The sequence below is a fragment of the Bubalus kerabau genome, chromosome 22, assembly GCF_029407905.1.
Source record: "Bubalus kerabau isolate K-KA32 ecotype Philippines breed swamp buffalo chromosome 22, PCC_UOA_SB_1v2, whole genome shotgun sequence".
Lineage (NCBI taxonomy): Eukaryota > Metazoa > Chordata > Mammalia > Artiodactyla > Bovidae > Bubalus > Bubalus kerabau.
Window position 1 is genome coordinate 48199409 of NC_073645.1, and position 17348 is coordinate 48216756.

General features: G+C 50.3%; 1 protein-coding gene across 3 annotated transcripts in view; it reads right to left on the bottom strand.

The window, feature by feature from the left end:
• C22H10orf90 (chromosome 22 C10orf90 homolog) overlaps window positions 1-17348 on the bottom strand; it is a 78217-nt gene that overhangs the window by 18216 nt on the left and 42653 nt on the right. Inside the window, exons 3-5 of one of the 3 annotated variants that reach the window (XM_055560052.1) lie at window positions 8933-9220; window positions 5695-5879; window positions 3556-3733 (exon numbers count right to left, since the gene is read on the bottom strand). In XM_055560052.1, coding sequence (XP_055416027.1) covers window positions 3556-3733; window positions 5695-5879; window positions 8933-9220 — 651 coding nt within the window. Of the gene's footprint in view, window positions 1-3555; window positions 3734-5694; window positions 5880-8932; window positions 9224-17348 lie in introns of all 3 variants that reach the window. The other 2 variants (XM_055560051.1, XM_055560053.1) reach the window with 2 other exon arrangements.

Sequence of the window (17348 nt, forward strand, 5' to 3'; positions counted from 1 at the left end):
CTGGTGGCCCCTTTGGACTCCTCTCTGGCGCCTCCATCTCTCCCTTTGCTCCCCACCCCCATCTACAGTCCAGCCACAGCTGACCCGAGCACTCGGCAACCCTTCCCTGTGCAGCTTCCACATTGTCCCCCAGCACACCCCACCCTCCCCACCCTGGACCACGACCCAGCTGCAGGGTCTCTTCTCAGTACCAGGTCTCCTCCATCAGGGCCATATCCCACGGTGGGAGCAAGGCCAGCCTGTGGGTTGCCATGGCAACCCCCTTCCAAGGCACTTAGCAAATCCCAAGATCACTGCCTTTTTTACTCGGGGGCGTTCCCCCAGAGGTGAGGAGGTCCAAGGACCAGGGACTGTGCCCAGCACAGAGTGGGTCCTCAAGAAAAGTTTGCTGAGAGATGGAGGAAGATGCTTCTTATGCCACTGCTAGAGCCAAGCCCAGGGGGCCCAGGAGGCTCCCAGACAAGGCAAGAAGGAGGCCACATATTTGTGAGCTTTGGGAACGCAAGCCATAGATGATGAGTGAGTCAAAACAGACTGGGGTCGCCGGCAGGACCTTTATAATGCTACTTCCTGGACTTTCTCGGGTCCCAGCTGGTCGTGAAAATCCCCCATCTCCACACAGGAGCCTGGTGAACGCTCACACTAGGCTCACACATGTACACACATGTGCCCACACATGTGTCACTGCCCCTGTCCCTTAGAGACTGCCCGGGACTCACTGGCCAGCAGGAAGCAGAGCTGGCCCTCTGGCCCTCGCTGTAACTGCCCTCAATGTCTGGAGCACGCTTTGCCCCCAGCCCGTGCTCGATGGGGCTTCTGTCAGCTGCTGGGGGCCCCACCTGAACCCCTCAGGTCTGTGCCAGGAGGGCCATGATCAGAGGCAGCTAACCCAGTTCGAATAGCAATTCAAGTCTTCCTTCTATCAGACGCCTTGACACTGTAGAGGGAGCTCGTTCACGCATATGATTTATTAACTAATTTAGCATGTAAGAAAAGCATCTGCATCTCGCTTTTATCATCTTGCCAGCAGACAGGCTGAAGACGAGATGCGGCCTGTAGACATGCTTAATGGGGCCTTAAGCACTCCTGCGCTTGTCCAGAGCTCACACGAGGCTCTGGTTTCAGAACTTGTCTGAGTGGGCTGGCCTAATACAAACAAACACGAGGGTAAACCTCTCATCAGCCATAAATACCGCGGGGATCAGAAGAGCGGCCGTAAAATTGTGTGCCGGGGCCCTCTCAGAGCACTCTAGTCATCAGGACTGTCTCAGAACTGGGGAAATAAAAAGGTGCCTCAGTTATTTAAAACTATTGGCTGGGTCTCATCATATTTTATTATTATACACGATTTTAAGATTTTTCAGTCAAAGGAATGTGAACATGTGAGGGTGATATCTGTTTTGGGCAAAACATCACCCTTGGAGGAGAATAAAAACTGTCTCCCCCACCAAAGGTATGTTTCCTCCCCTGTCCCTGTGACTTGATTTAGAAATCAGATTCGTGCAGGTATGTGCAAGTTAAAATGAGGTCAGGCTGGGTGGAGGTGGACCCTGATCTGATGACCGGGGTCCTTGTGAGAGGAAGGAATTTGGACACAGACACAAGGGGGGTGGAGGCAGGGAACAGAAAGATGCAACTGTAAACCAAGAAATGCCAGAAGTTGCCAGAAGCTCCCAGAGCCGGAAGAGAGGCAGAGCACGGATCTTCTCTGCACCTCCAGGAGAAATCACTCCAGAGGACACCTGGATTTTGGACTTCTGGCCTCGAGACTATGAGAGAATCCATTTCTGTTCCTTGAGCCACCCAGCCTCAGGCCATTTCTTACAGCAGCCCTAGGAAATGAATACACAGGACAAGGCAGCCTCCCTCTGACATTTGAGATGGTGATATTCCAGGCCACTGGGGCCCTCGGTATGGCATGGCTGGAGGGCAGCTGGCCCAGGGGACAAGGATGAATGGTCTCATGCCTAACGAGTTCCCAAACATTCATGAGTCTCCATTTTTTCCTATACAAAGTGATGGGAGCTGACTGAAAAGGAAGCCTGTTAGACCCCATTTTTTGTGTATACATATTTTGAGCTCTAACGTGACACTTTCATATTTGTTGAGAACACATTCACTTATCTAACCATCTTCATCAAGCAGCATCTTCAAAACTGTTGAGGCCAAGTGGCCCTCACACCTCAGGCACCACGGGCACCCTGGCAGCCCTCCCCAGGACAAGCCTGGACCCTGAAGGCCCTGGGGGGACCCTCAGCTGTGGCTGACACTTGGTCCTTCTTGCCAACTTGATATATCTACACCAGAACCCAGATTGCTCTCTGTTGAGCCAGAAACTAAGGCGCCTCCAGAGAACACACCCACATAGTCCACATCTGCCAATCAGCTTCAAACGCCAATGTGAGACACATTTCCAGGCAGGGAAAGTCTTTGCACATATATTTTGCTGATTTCCTTTCCTTAGCATCCTGGGAAGGGTCACCAGGGCCGAGCAGCAGGTGTCCCGCCAGATCCTTCACCGCGGGAAGGATGCGTTCAAGTTTGCCCTTGCTGAGGTCTTGGATGACTCCGCCAGAAGAGCTCTGGGTTGGGGGGGCGGGTGTGGGCGGAGGGGGACTCAGCCTGCCTGTGTTTAACAGTAATCCTATTCCAATGCCTGCTGTCCCCCAGCCACTCTGTAAGATCCTGGTAATATTTGCTAAGCTGCATTTTATTGACTACGGTTATTTCCCCAGAGGACTTTTATTCAGAATCAGACCAATGATTTCACCTCCTGGGGCCCAGAACATTTTGCTAGGAAGATCTTGTTCCTCTATCCAAAGAAATAAAACAGAGGTTTCCCCAGGCCTCCAGATTTTAAGATTTGGGTTGGCAGGCCATCAGAATATGCTCCCATGTCCCCATTCTTGCCCTTGTCTCTTCTTGTTATTCTTTCTGGTTTAATAGTCTGTTTATAAGCTCCACGAACAAAAGGACGGAGGCCAGCCTTGCTCACCAAGCTCTCCCCGGTTCCCTGCGTGGGGTCTGGCCTGGAGAAGGTTCCCGATAACGCCTTCTCCAGGGAATCCAGGAGCACCACCCTCACAGGGTCCATGTGACACCCACCTCCCAGGGCTCCCAAAGCGGTCCAGCCCGACGCTGAGCTCGCAGCAGGAAAGGGGTTTTGCGATGACGAATGTTGATGCAGACAAACTGGAGTCAGCCCTCTCACCCTGAGACCAGTTTTGCAATCTATCAAGGGCAAAGCGGAGCTCTTGGAGTATCTGTTACGGAGCCAAGAATTTGAACCAGCTACCCTGGCTGCCATAGCACTTCTTTCCCAGCTGAAATGGGGAATGTGTATCCCCAGCTATTTCTGCTGAATTCAGGGTCTGCGGATCACCTCTCAAAACGGGCAGGTTCCCAGGGCGGGCTGTGTGACCCTGAGGTTTGGGCACTTCAGTGAACACCAGTCCTGCACATGTCAGGGGCACCGTTGGGACCATCGGTTTGGACGAGGGCCCCAGCCCTGGGGTCCCACATCTCACCGGCCCTCCCGAGCCAGCTGCAGCTTACCGCTGAGAGGGTGGGGGATGGTGACCTGCTTCTTGTGGGCGCGGACAGGAAGGAGACTCTGCTTTGGAGCCAGGGTCTCCTTCCCCTGGGCTTTTCTCTGCTGGACCATGTGCTCCAGCTTCTTCAGACGTTCTTGCGAGCGAGAAATGAACTGAGGCTTGCGAATTTCCAGGGCCTCCTAGAGGAGTCAAGAAAACATTTTACTAAGGTATGCCTGCTTATATATTCATGTATTTATCTTTTATTTCTTGGTCACACTGAGAGGTAGGCAGAATCTTTGTTCCCCGACCAGGGATCGAACCCATGCCCCCTGCATTCGAACCACAGGGTCCTAACCACTGGGGAGCTCCCGAAACTTTTTAAGAGAAGTGACTCGGAAAGGCAATGCATCCATCTGATTTGGTCAAGATGCTAATAAAAAGTACAGTGCAAGAGCACACCCTGATTTTCTTCCAACCCCTTACGGACAGATGGCCACAGACCTATTGATGATGCAGGTATCAGTTAGCACTAAGGGCCCCCCTGTAGCATGACTGAGTTACCAACATCAAAGGTACATCTCTTCCCATTTCTCCTTCCACCTGGCAATTCATTCATCTTCAACAGATGAAAATCTGAACACCCCAAAATGCCATATTCCAAGGTGATATTGGTGGGAAAGGAATGCAAGCCTTAGGAGTCACCTGCTTCTGCCAGGGGCTGGATGCCTTCTGGAAGCTCAGAACGAGATCATTCTCCCAGCGCGACTCGTGTATCTTTTCAGGAGAAACAGTAATCCTAGAGAACGGAACCAGCTTCTCCCCCCAGAAAGTCAGGGCTGGCAGGAGAGCTTTTTCTTTGCAAAACGGTTCTGCAGACTCCGTAGAGGAGGTCAGAATCCCCGTGCTTTCTCTTCAGCCTCATCTCTCTCTGCATCCCCAACTCCATGCGTGAACAAAGCTCCCCACATAGGTTTACTGAAGAAGAATGACCACCACTGATATGTCCTGCTCTGTGCTAGACACTGACCTTGACTGTTTTGGTGCATCTGTCATCTAAGAATCCCTGCACGATTCTGGAAGGCAGATACATTTCTCCCCAGGAGCCACAAACTCCTGGATGGCACAGGCTGTGTCTCCTCCACTTTGTACCCTGCACAGCCAGCGCCCCAGCTCTGTACACGGCAGGGGCTCAGCACAGGCCCCCCAGAGCTGCAGCCGTAGCAGAAATACCCTCAGCCCCATTCCTCTCCCAGCCCTCGGGGGGCTCACAGGTTCCAGGCAGAGGGTGGTGTGGGCTCCATCTGTGTCATGGATGTGCCCCTAGACGTTGTGCCAGGAAAGGAGTCTCCTGGTCGCTTGGCCTCCAAGGTGCCAGCCTGAGTCCCGGGGCCTGGGGAGACAGCCCCTGGAACTGCCTGTGGGGCCCTGTGTGGCTGCTGCCCCAGCTGTCTGCCCTGAGGCTGGAGGCCCGGGCAGCTTCAGGGCCACCGGCGACTCTCCCGATGGATTCTGGGATGATGGGAGGGATGATCCCCATCCCTCCACCTGGGGGAGGGGGGTGGAGCCCACAACCCATCTGCAGGGCGGTTTACAACACCCATGTCTCCCAGGAGGCATGGCTAGCCTTCTCTGGGTTGTTTGTCCTTCTAATCTTTATATCCGTGTATTTTTTGCACTTTAAAAAAATGCATTCACTTTACTTCTACAATTGGGCAAAGACACAAAATGAAAGCTTCCATATCCTTGAACTCAAGCCCCCATGACCTTGGGACTACCTTCATCTTTCAAAGGCTTAACATGCTTATCTGAAGACAGGGTTGTAGGGACAGACTCCCACCTCACAGGAGTGACCCTCTCCTTGTCTAGGCCCCAGAAAGTTCCCCACACATGCTGACTCTCCTTGCTCCAATCACGGTCACCATTGATGGCAAGCGATCCCCAACCTAGCCTGGGCAGATAGCACCATCTTCTTCCTCACATGGTGGGAAAGAGGCCCAGGGAGGTTATGGGACCTGCCCAGAGTCACACAGCTGCCAGGAAGTGGAGTCAGATCTCCAGGAGCAGTGAGGCCGTGTGCCCATGGGCTCCCTGGGAAGCCTCCCCTTGGCGGGAATCGAGCCAGAATGTATGGTGGGAGTCAAGCTGGACCTTGCCTTACCTGCAAGGTCAGGGAGCTTTCGGGCCCTTGCTGGATCTCGGAACAGTCTTCTGGCAGGACGTGGGTCTCTGGGTCCTCCGGGGGCGCTGGCTCGGCAGGTGCTGGCTTGGACTTGGGGTTGGCGGGGTGCTCACTCTCCTCGCATTCCTTTATTTTAACAACCAAATCACAGCACGTGTAATCCCCTGGGAGAGAAGATTTAGAATTCCATTTAGAGGGCACCAGGCGCTTTTCTCCTGGCTTTTCAACACCATTAGACACAGAAGACAATTTGGAAAATGGAAATGCCAGTGGGTTATTAATGGGCCTCGTTAAGCCGACGAGATCACGCCCCATCACAGACCCCCGGGTGCCCTGGTCGCAGGGAGGCATGTCTGTGGACAGCCAGACTCGAGACTGGCTATGCCACGCAGGTATTCCCTTGGCAAATGTGCTTTTGCAGCCAAGGCAAAGAAACGTCCTCTATTTTGCACTTCATATTAAGTGTGTCCTGTGCAATTAATACAGTTGGGTTGTTTGGGGACCATGAATTAATTTATCTTATGTTTGCTACAGTAATGATGTAAGACAGAGGAATGGTGTTCAATTATTTATCCCGCCCCTTAATCTACTGGAGACCAGCACTGGCTTGACATTCGTAATTGGGACTCTGTGTCTCAGCACTGGGTTTAGCCCCATCCTGGGGCTGTTCTGACACCCTTTGGTGGAAAAGGTCAGGGCTTCAGCCGATGTCACAGCGCTTGGGGCAGAGTCAGCTTTGGGGTGCTGAGAGGGGGGATTTGTATGGATTCCCTGACCACTTACTGACCAAGTGCTCCGCGGGGAGCACAGTGTCTGTCCCAGGCCACTCTTCCCGTCTGAAGTCCCCTCTCCCCCATCACACGTCCCCCCAACCGCAGCCTGACCAGCCCTCTGTGGTCTGAAACCCAACCACGTTCTCCTTTCTCCTCACCCACACGCCCTCCCATCTCCACGAAACCCCTTTGATCCCACCACCCGGTGACCTCCTACCTTCAGGCTGAGCCCAGAGTTTTCAGAAAGCCGGGCCCCCTCCCCAGGCACACCCCGTCCTGCCTCCTCTGTGTGCCTGCCGTGGAACGCACTGTACACATCAGCAGCGTCAGTGGGCCCATCACAGGATGCTCCAACCCCACAAGCCTGGGACTTTCTGGAGGGCTGGACCCATCATATTCACCCTGAGCCTCGCCAGACTGCCAGCCCGGGTGCGCTGGAGCTGCTGGTTCTGCTGGGTGGGGAGAGGTGGTCATTTTGAAGCTCATGTGACCACAGGATGCAACTCCACGGTCCCCTGGGTCCCTTAACTGATCCCCCAGTATAACCTCTGCCATCACAGCCAGATCCTCCCTCGTCTGGACCAGCCGTCCTATATTCTCCCAAGGTCCACTAACGCCCCTGCCGACAAGCTCTGCAAGCACACCGGATGCCTCACAGCTCATTCACGATGGATGTTGCCCACCAGGTACCGATTTCAATTCTTTGCCAACAACATGCTACTTAGAAGTTCACGACTCATTCTTGTTCTTCTAAGCATTTGTTCCTATTCTTTCTAGATCTTTCCCTATTGCTCCCCATTCCTGCTTCAGGACTGATTCCTAGCTGAGATATTTGTCCCTAGCCCTCCAGCCAGAGTTAATTCCACTTTCTACCACACTGCTTCCATACCATGTGAACCTTTATTCTAGCTCAGCCCATACTCAGGGAAGCCAGAGGTCCTCCCATGCTCCCCCACCGCCAGATCCAGAGACCCCAAGAGCAGGGCCGACATGCCCGTCTTCCTCAGTGCTCACATAAGAGCTCCGTTTACTACCTTCCTGGGCCGCCAGGCCTCCACAGTGACGTGCTCTGTACTAGGTCTGGCCGGTCTCAGCACCGTCTCCCCGCCTCCAACTTGGACCTCTCCCATCCATCCTCCTCATAGTCCAGGAGACACCCGCCTTCAGAGGACATCTAGTTAGGGCTCCTCTAAGGACTTGGCTCAGCCTCCAGTCCAGACCCCTTAGTGGGTTTATAAGGACCCTCCAGGCTGACCCGTTAGGGTCCTTGGGTTCCTGCAGGCCTCCTCCCCACCCCCGCACCGTGGTCCCCCAGATCCCACATCAGCCCTGCTCTTTCCATCCACTCTCTGCTTCCCATGTGCCTTTCCCTCCACACTTGGGGTCTGATTTTTCTTCCTCGGAAGCACTTCTTGAGGAAGATGTCTCTGTGCAGCCCCAGCTTGTATCACCTGGGGCATCCTCAGCTTCCTGACAGGTCACCCAGGCACGGCTATGACCATAGTGACTCTGGAACAGGACTGCAAGCGCCTGGCGGGCAGGAAGCCCTGAGCACCATGCCTGACACACAGTAGGTGTTTAATAAGTGCTTCTCTCATGGTAGACAGTGGGCATTCAATACATGCTTATTTCATTTATTAGTGAATAACAAGCTAGAGATTCACTTGTGTTCCAAGAAAAATTATGTTCATCAGTTATCATAAATACTTTAATTTTTCCAGTCCAAAGCTCTAGAATCTATTAGTTTTCTTTCTGTCCTTAGCTATAGCTCTTTGGGGACATTTTTATAGAGCGATTGGAAATCTGAATTTTCTCTGATATAACTGGGCACCAGATATCTTTTTTACTATTTTATTCCTAAATGTTTTTAAATTTATCAATAGTTCCTGCAATATTAGTTGAGGTCAGCCTCTTGGCCTTTAGAGAAAGGATGGTCTAGTTTGAATTCAGCCTCTAGAGAGGCTGAGACGGGGGCCTATCTCAAAGGCACTGTGAGGTCAGGGCCCTCATGCCTGTTGAGTGCCTGGTACGTGTGGTACAAGCACCCCTTGGCCATTAGCCCAGCTGGTCAGCTCCCGAGGACCATTGGCAGACTGGTGGGCCCGCTGCCTTCGGGGCAGCCACACCAGCATCTCAAAGTTTCCCTGACTCAGCCCGAGAGCCACACCTGGAAGCGGCCTTCTTCCCAACCCCAGGCGATGTGGCCTTGTGCACAGCAGGGCTGGGAATTCCTGACCTGGGCAACACTGCCTTCTCCCTGCATGCGAGGCAGACTCGCCCACCACTTAGACCTGCTGGGCTTGCTTCCCTCGTGGCGCACACGGATGGATAGGGCAGCATCACAAGGGAAGCTGGGGTGAAGCAGGGCCCAGCAAGACCCTGCACTGTGTTCCCCGTGAAGATCAAGGAAGAACCATCTCATCCCTGCCTCCCTCGCTCCTTACCTTCCGGGGCCTCTCTTTCTATCTGAACACTGTGTTCTTCCTGCGGAGATGCACACAGGTCTTGGAAGGGGCAAAGGAACCCTGGAAAAGGGACCTTGGGTTTTGGGAGGCGCTGCTGCTGACTCTCTGCGGGTTCAGAGAGGTCACTAGACTGAGAGCTGTTGCTTGGAGAGCTAGAACCATCAGGAAGGGGGTCTCTAACCAGCTTCCATTCCACTGGGGGAGCAGACACAATCTCACGTGCTCCTTCTTGTTGCTTCTCGCTGCTTCCAGAAAATACGTTTGGTTCTACTAAAAATAAAATGAGAGTTGTGCTCAAACATCTGATGAGCCCACATCTGAAGTACTGACTTCTGCACTCCAGGCTCTCCCAGAGACAAGCAGATCGACTGCAGCCTGGGGTGCAGATGGAGAAGGCTGCCTGGGGTGAGTGGGGTGGGGGGAGATGGCAGGGGGCGGGGATGGATACGGGAGTCACTGATGCCCTAGACCATATGCTCCCCCAGCCACGACAACACACGTGGTCACCAGTCCTGGCCAGACGTCCGCGGGGTCCACTCAGGAGCCTTCCACAGACACTGCTATTACGTATAAAGCTCTCAAGCGACCATGCTCCCTGGTGTACTTAGGAGCCTGGAAACCCTTCTGGACGGTAGATAATTGAGCAGGCGGTTTAGCACACTGACTCTGGGGCCAGATACCTGGGTTCAGTTCCCACCTCAACTATAAAATTGAGGTTGACAGTATAACAAGGCAAGAATATTAAATATTATGTGTCTAATTTTATTATCATATTCATCTTTATTAATAAATTCACCTAGTTAAATAATAAGCAATATATTTATATCATCATAATTGATATAGTAAATAACATATATATATATACTAAATGTTAAAATCTAGGCAATACTATAATAAAATAATGATCCAGGTAAGGTATTTTGTGCAGTAGCTGATACTACTGAGCATGTAATAAATGTTTGTTATCATTATTATTCCATGAACAGTGATGCTACGTATGTCCTGTGGCAAGTGTGGAGGCAGGAGGTACCTCATCAGGCGCTGGTGCTCCTGTCTAAAACAGCAGTGGGTCTAAAACATGTACAGTGCGTTGCTCGTTGCCACAATGTCGTATCAAAGGTCTGCAAACCACCTTATATTTATCAGTAGGGGCCTGTTAAGTAAGTTACAGCACCTTGTACTTTGCAGCCGTGAAAAAGAACGAGGCACGTGATCTTGTGTAGTCATGAAACTGTCTATAAATGCATTATCAAGTGAGCAAAAAGTGGACAGTGTGTCAGACCTGCCTCCTGAGTCCAGGCTTATTTGTTCAAAATATCTCTGGAAGGACCCAGAAAACCCTGGGACCAGGAGAGGGCAACATGGGACCGGGAACTGGGGGTGGGAGAGAGACTTTCTCTTTTCCTCTTTGCTGATTTTGTACTCTTTTTGTTTTCTTTCTTCTTCTTCTTTTAGAATACTTTATACTTTTTCTTTTTAATTTGGCTGCACCACGTAGTATGTGGAATCCTTGTTCCCTGAGCCGGGACTGAACCTGCTCACCTGCAGCAGAAGCACGGTCTTAACCACTGGACCTCCAGGGAAGTCCCTACTCTACAAACGTTTTAAAGTTATTCACTTTAAATACAGCGGGGACTCCTCACCAGGTGTCATCTCTTCCCAGTGCTGAGGCCCCCAAAGTGGAGACAGGCACAGCTGCCAGTGGGGTGCATGCAGCCCTCCGGCATCCAGGGGCAGACGAAAAAGTGGGGTGCATGCAGCCCTCCGGCATCCAGGGGCAGATGAAAAAGTGGGGCGCATGCAGCCCTCCGGCATCCAGGGGCAGACGAAAAAGTGGGGTGCATGCAGCCCTCCGGCATCCAGGGGCAGACGAAAAAGTGGGGTGCATGCAGCCCTCCGGCATCCAGGGGCAGATGAAAAAGTGGGGTGCATGCAGCCCTCCGGCATCCAGGGGCAGATGAAAAAGTGGGGGGCATGCAGCCCTCCGGCATCCAGGGGCAGATGAAAAAGTGGGGTGCATGCAGCCCTCCGGCATCCAGGGGCAGATGAAAAAGTGGGGGGCATGCAGCCCTCCAGCATCCAGGGGCAGATGAAAAAGGTCCTGGGAACCACTGGCATAGTCAAGAGTCTTGGAAGACTCAGGCCGTATTTTCTGAGATGTTTTATACACAAAAAGGAAATGAGTCCATGACCACCAGGCGCTGATTAGAACAGTGGCATCTCCTAAAATGCCAGTTGTCTGCAATCAGCTCCAGCCCTGTCTTTTCTGAGTCTGGGCACTGTGGTCAGTGAGGACAGGTGAATGGTGGTGAGGTTGGCGGGGCAGGGGGAGACAGAACCCAGGGGTCCCCCTGGTGGGCCTCCTGGCTGTGGGACCAAGGCAGGAGAGGCATTAGGGGGTGGAGCCAGTACGCCTGCTTCCACGAACAAGGGAAGGGCCCCGGGTCCGCCTGCCTGGAATGTGAGTGCCCCCACAAATGGTGGTCATTGCTGACCTTGTCATCTGGAGAAGGATATGCAGCCATGAAATTAACAGATGCTTGCTCCTTGGAAGGAAAGCTATGGCAAACCTAGATAATGTATTAAAAAGCAGAGATATCACTTTGCCAACAAAGGTCCATATAGTCAAAGCTATGGTTTTTCCAGTAGTCTTGTGAGAGTTGGACCATAAAGAAGGCTGAGTGCCAAAGAATTGATGCTTTTGAATTGAGATGCTGGAGAAGACTCTTGAGAGTCTTTTGGACTGCAAGGAGATCAAACCAGTGAATCCTAAAGGAAATCAACCCTAAATATTCATCAGAAGGACTGATGCTGAAGCTGAAGCTCCAATACTTTGGCCACCTAATATGAAGAGCCGACTCATTGGAAAAGACCCTGATGCTAGGAAAGATTGAAAGTAAAAGGAGAGGGGCAGCAGAAGATGAGATGGTTAGATGGCATCACCGACTCAATGGACATGAATCTGAGCAAACTCTGGGAGATAGTGGAGAAGCCTGGCATGCTGTAGTCCATGGGGTCACAAAGAGATGGACATGACTTAGTGGCTGAACAACAAAAATGGCTCTTATGGCAAAGCTGGACTTTGCTAATTTATACAGAGAAATCTTTACAACTGAGTATTTCAAAAGCCGTCAGTTCTGTTTAAGTATAAAATACCATGGGCTTCCCTGGTGGCTCAGATGGTAAGTGGAAAAGTCCTAAAGTAGTTCTTCCTTTCTCTGTGGCTTCCTTTTATCAGTTCTTCTAAACAATCAAAAATCAAATCATCAGTGATGCAGTCCCAGTCTGCTAGTTCCATCCTGACATCAGATTCTTTAAATTAATGGACTATTTACAGACTAATGGAGGTCTAACTACCTATCCCACACCTACTTACTTACCTATTAATTAATTTTCTAACTTTCTATCTGATTTAATGTAAATTCTCATGTGAGTGATTATGTACAAGTCAAATGTTCCAACTGTGACTTGAAAGAGTTAAAACAAATTCCTCAAAGTAGAACGCAGATGGTGAACTGGGAAAAAGAAAAATGTGTAGTCAAAGAAAAACTTTCCTGACAACATATTGATCAGGCCTTTTTGTGGATTCTGAGAAGCACAACCATCAGCCATGAAATGATCCCCCTGTGGGGCCCACGCCAGGAAACAAGGTCTTATTTTTCTCATACACTCTGCATGCAGACTGGACTTAAGAGTTCTCTATTCATGGCTCAAATTTAAAACTACATCACCCTCATGAAGACCTGTCGCCTCCAAAGGCTCTGCCCTTCGTAGGAGAAGCTGAATCAAACAGCGGCTTCTGCCAGGCATTTCTGTTCCTTGAACTGGAACTCAAAGCATGCTTCCTGAGCCCGAGGCCTGAAGGGGCTGGGCCCTGCAGGTTTCCTTTCAACAGTAACACCCCCCTCCATTCCCTTCTCTAAAACACACTACCCTCAACTATCCAGCAAGCTCACCTACCCACAGCTGGGCTGGGCTCTAGGAGGTAAACCGAAGCCAACCAAAAAAACCTGTCTAACGGTCATGGATTCCTTCTATTATATTTGACTGGGGAAGCTTTGCAGGAGCTTACAGAAAAACCCCCTGGTTAATATAAAAATAGTGCACAGCATTTTTTTACTTTGGCTGGCCAAAAATTAATTCTGTTATTCTACTAACACTTTGCAGGTTATTGCAGTCAGTAGTTACACACAACGCACCTGTGAAGTCTTCTCTAGTAATGCGAGCTTTGTTTTCACTTTCTGTATCAGAATCAATCACTAAGGGTTTTTTTTGTCTTTTTGTTAAGGTCTAATATTCACACCTAGACAGCATATTCAAAAGCAGAGACATTATTTTGCCAACAAAGGTCCATCTAGTCAAGGCTATGGTTTTTCCTGTGGTCATGTATGGATGTGAGAGTTGGACTGTGAAGAAGGCTAAGCGCCGAAGAATTGATGCTTTTGAACTGTGGTGTTGGAGAAGACTCTTGAGAGTCCCTTGGACTGCAAGGAGATCCAACCAGTCCATTCTGAAGGAGATCAGCCCTGGGATTTCTTTGGAGGGAATGATGCTAAAGCTGAAACTCCAGTACTTTGGCCACCTCATATGAAGAGGTGACTCATTGGAAAAGACTCTGATGCTGGGAGGAATTGGGAGCAGGAGGAGAAGGGGATGACAGAGGATGAGATGGCTGGATGGCATCACCGACTTGATGGATGTGAATCTGAGTGAACTCCAGGAGTTAGTGATGGACAGGGAGGCCTGGCGTGCTGCGATTCATGGGGTCGCGAAGAGTCGGACACGACTGAGCGACTGAACTGAACTGAACTGAGTATTCACACCATCTGCATCGGAATTATATTCTCAAGAACTAGCATCTTCTGAGACATTAAGGTATATGTCACTCAGACATCAGAGAAAGTATCTGCAAAAAACTCCCTGAAAATATTCTTCTTCACTCACAATTTTGTGATGTGTCACTTTTGAAAATTCTGTAGTAATAAACTTGTGTTTATAATATACACAAGGTTGGAACAAAGATCTAAGGGGACAAAATGTGAATGATAACAGCAACCATAAGTTGTATAAGGAGCTCTAAATTTTAAGCTCTAACGGTTTTGCACAGTGATGTTAATTGCATCACTCTCTAAAAACATATTGATAAGTCCCCAGTCAATAACATTTGAGTAATAAAGATGTATTAATATGTATCCAGTCAATAATGTGTTAAACTCTTATCTTTAGATCAGTTAAGTCCTCCTTGGACCATTACACAGTGCTTACCAGGGTTCTGCTAAAGCTCTTTATTTGTTGTGAAATGTATTATTATTTATAATTAAAGATATCAGAGCACCCATGAAACCTCACAGATTAAGCAGAAACTTTCTTGGGCTTCAGCGTTTCTACCTGAGCTTCTTCTGGATCATACTTGTTCAGACAGAACCACCTGCCTAAATTTCGAGCTGCCCGATTCACCGCTTTCATCTACAATGTTCCCACCTGCGTAGGTATCCACAGACAGTATATTTTCAATATGGAAAATCTGAATAGCAAGCACAAAGCCAGCTTTTTTAAGGCAAATATGTTACAGCATCTATTAGGAAAAAGCTTTCAGGAGAAGAGAGTTCAGCAGACTTGCTGGGCCACCACTTCCCTGAGACTTGATGGGATGTGATTCTGGGGAAGAAGAGCCTTTACAAACAAGGGGCTGGCCACAGTCGGGGTGTCAGGCAGGGCTGGCAGACAGCAGGACGCTCAGGGGAGTGGGTTGTGCCAGATTTCGTTCCTGACTTACCGTGTCCACCTGCAGACCTCAGGGCTGGATGCCAGCAGGGCACCTCTCTGTGCTGAAACAAGGGTCCCGAGCTGCCCCAGCTTTAGGGCAGGAGGCGGGTGGGGAGGACAGTGGGGACCTTGCCAACACAGCATCAAGAAGATACTTGAATCTGGGCCAGGCAAGCGTACCACTGGGGCACGCAATCCTTAGTACAAAAAGCGGAAAAGCTGCCTGAGCCTCAAGATGCTTGGCCTCCACCGGCCGGCAAGTGCCATAATGAACCAATTTGATAGAAGAAGATATTTCACTTCTTTCCAAGTATTAAGGTGATACATAATCTTTCGTGTTCTCAGATGAGCCCCTGTTGAGCCATAGCTCCCTGGTTGGCACACAATTCTAATCACTGTGGCCCTTTGGCTCACAGTAGGAAATGAGCCAGGGGAGGATGTTTGCTAAGGGGTGGCAGGGCACAGTGAGGTTGGGAGCAGGGGAAGACCAGCACTGCCGCCAGACTCCATCAATGGAATCGCAAGGGACGAGCGAAAAAACCATAAACATCACACACAGGCTCAGAGAGCATCGCTGTTGGAACCTTGACAGCCCAAGGCAGGGAAACGCATCTAGAGAACACATATCAGAATAATCTATTTCCAGACAGATAAATTCCGGTGTCAAAGCTGAAGCAAATCTCTAGAAAGTTCTTCTGTAAGGTTTGAGTCTCAGTTCTGTGCACTTTCCAGCCTCTGAAACCAGACCGAAGCTGGCCAATTAACCAAAGAGACATTTCTAAATGAAACAGGCTTCCTTGAAGCCACAGCCACATTTTCTTCCACATTTTACTGTTTCGGGAGGTGATATTTTCTCCCCTCAAACGTTAGACCATCATACAACAGACTCTCTTAGAAATACAGTAACAAGCTTATGTTGATATTTCTGGGTCATCAAAATGAATACCAGCTTCTAAACTCACCTACAGGGGGGTCTTAGGCTCTCCTAAAAATCTGATGCTATCTGCCACTACCCTGAGTCGCCCCAGACTGCTCTCCACCCATTACTACCTTTTTAAAGCTCATGTGTCCACATTTTATCCTTAGTTGACCTGTCTGACCTTCCTGCCTCACCTGTGGGCCGACCTGCAGCAAACTCCATCCCTGTGTATCACAGGAAATCAAAGAAGTGAGCTGTGTAGGACTGTGCAGCCATCAAATGGAAGACTACGCTGGATGGTTCCAGGGGGTGAATTGCAGACCCTTCTCACTTTGAGCAGGATTTTGCTGTCCCTCACCCCAGGTGGGGTGACAATGAGGATGACGAGGTAAGAGGAATAATCAAAAAGATGTATTTCTAATTCAATTCTTCCTTCTGTATATTTTGTCTGGGATTTGTCTTTAAAGTCACACCTCATCCATTTTGTTATCCAGAATATTGTGCTTAATTCTTCTCTTTGTCAGTTTTCAAAATAAGGAATTGTACCTTGGGCAATGAAAGGTCATTGTACCTTTCATTCAAAATAAGGAACCTGTCTGCCAGTGCAGGAGACGTATGAGATGCAGGTTTGATCCCTGGGTTGGGAAGATCCCCTGGAGAATGAAACGGCAACCCGCTCCAGTATTCTTGCCTGGAGAACTCCATGGACAGAGGAAGCCGGTGGGCTACAGTCCATGGGGTCGCGTGGAGTCGGACACGACTGCAGCCACTTAGCACAGCACATTCCAGCACCGGGACACAGGAGGCTGCCGCTCAGGGGACGGCCAGGCACTCTCAGCTCAAACCATGCCAATATGTGGATGCGGAGATCGCTGAAGAGGAAGAGGCAGTAACCCTGGGTGCTCAGAACAGACCCAATTTCTCCAGCAGGTATGGTTGGCCTGATATTTCCCCCATTCAACAGGACAGAAATCCTCAAACCATCTGCAATTACAGTACACAGAAGACGAAATAAAAGAGCTTGTTCGTGACCCACAGAGAAACTAGCAAGAGAGCCAGCCAAGAAAAGCTTTTACGATGGACCAAGCTGGTGGGTATGTTCTCTGCTTTTTAACCGACCAAGGCTTCACCTTCTGGCAGCCGTTGAAAAGTTGATTTCCTCATGTGGAAAGGGGTGTCCATGTGGTACCCTGTCTCCGGCCCGATCCAGACTTCTGTTTAAAATCAGCCGGTAACCTGTAATTATTTCAGCACATTTCTGTTAAATTTCTATGCAGAGATGCTGCAACCCAGGCGGGGAGTCAGAGAGAGGGGAAAGGGGGTGGGGTGGGGGAAGGAACAAATGGAATAAACAGCTCCTGGCGGAGAGGAGAGGAGAGGGTCAGGAGGGGAAGCTGTGCTCGGACCTGCAAGTCCCAAAGCCCAGCCACACGGCAGGGGCAGAGCTGGAGCTGGCGCCTCTGGGAAGAGGAAAGAGAAGAAATCAGGGGGACAGACAGCCACCTGAAGGTCAGACGGCAAGGATGGAGGGGCGACCAAAGGCAGCTGGGCCAGTGGAAACGCCCGAGCGGGTCCTTTCTTTGTCAGGAAACAAGGCTTCCTGTCCATGCCAGCCCTTCCTAGACAGTAAACAGGTTTCTCCTACTGTAAGCATAAACATTTCTCTCTAAAGAAGGAGACAAACTGGGGAGGGGTGACGACCAAGAAATT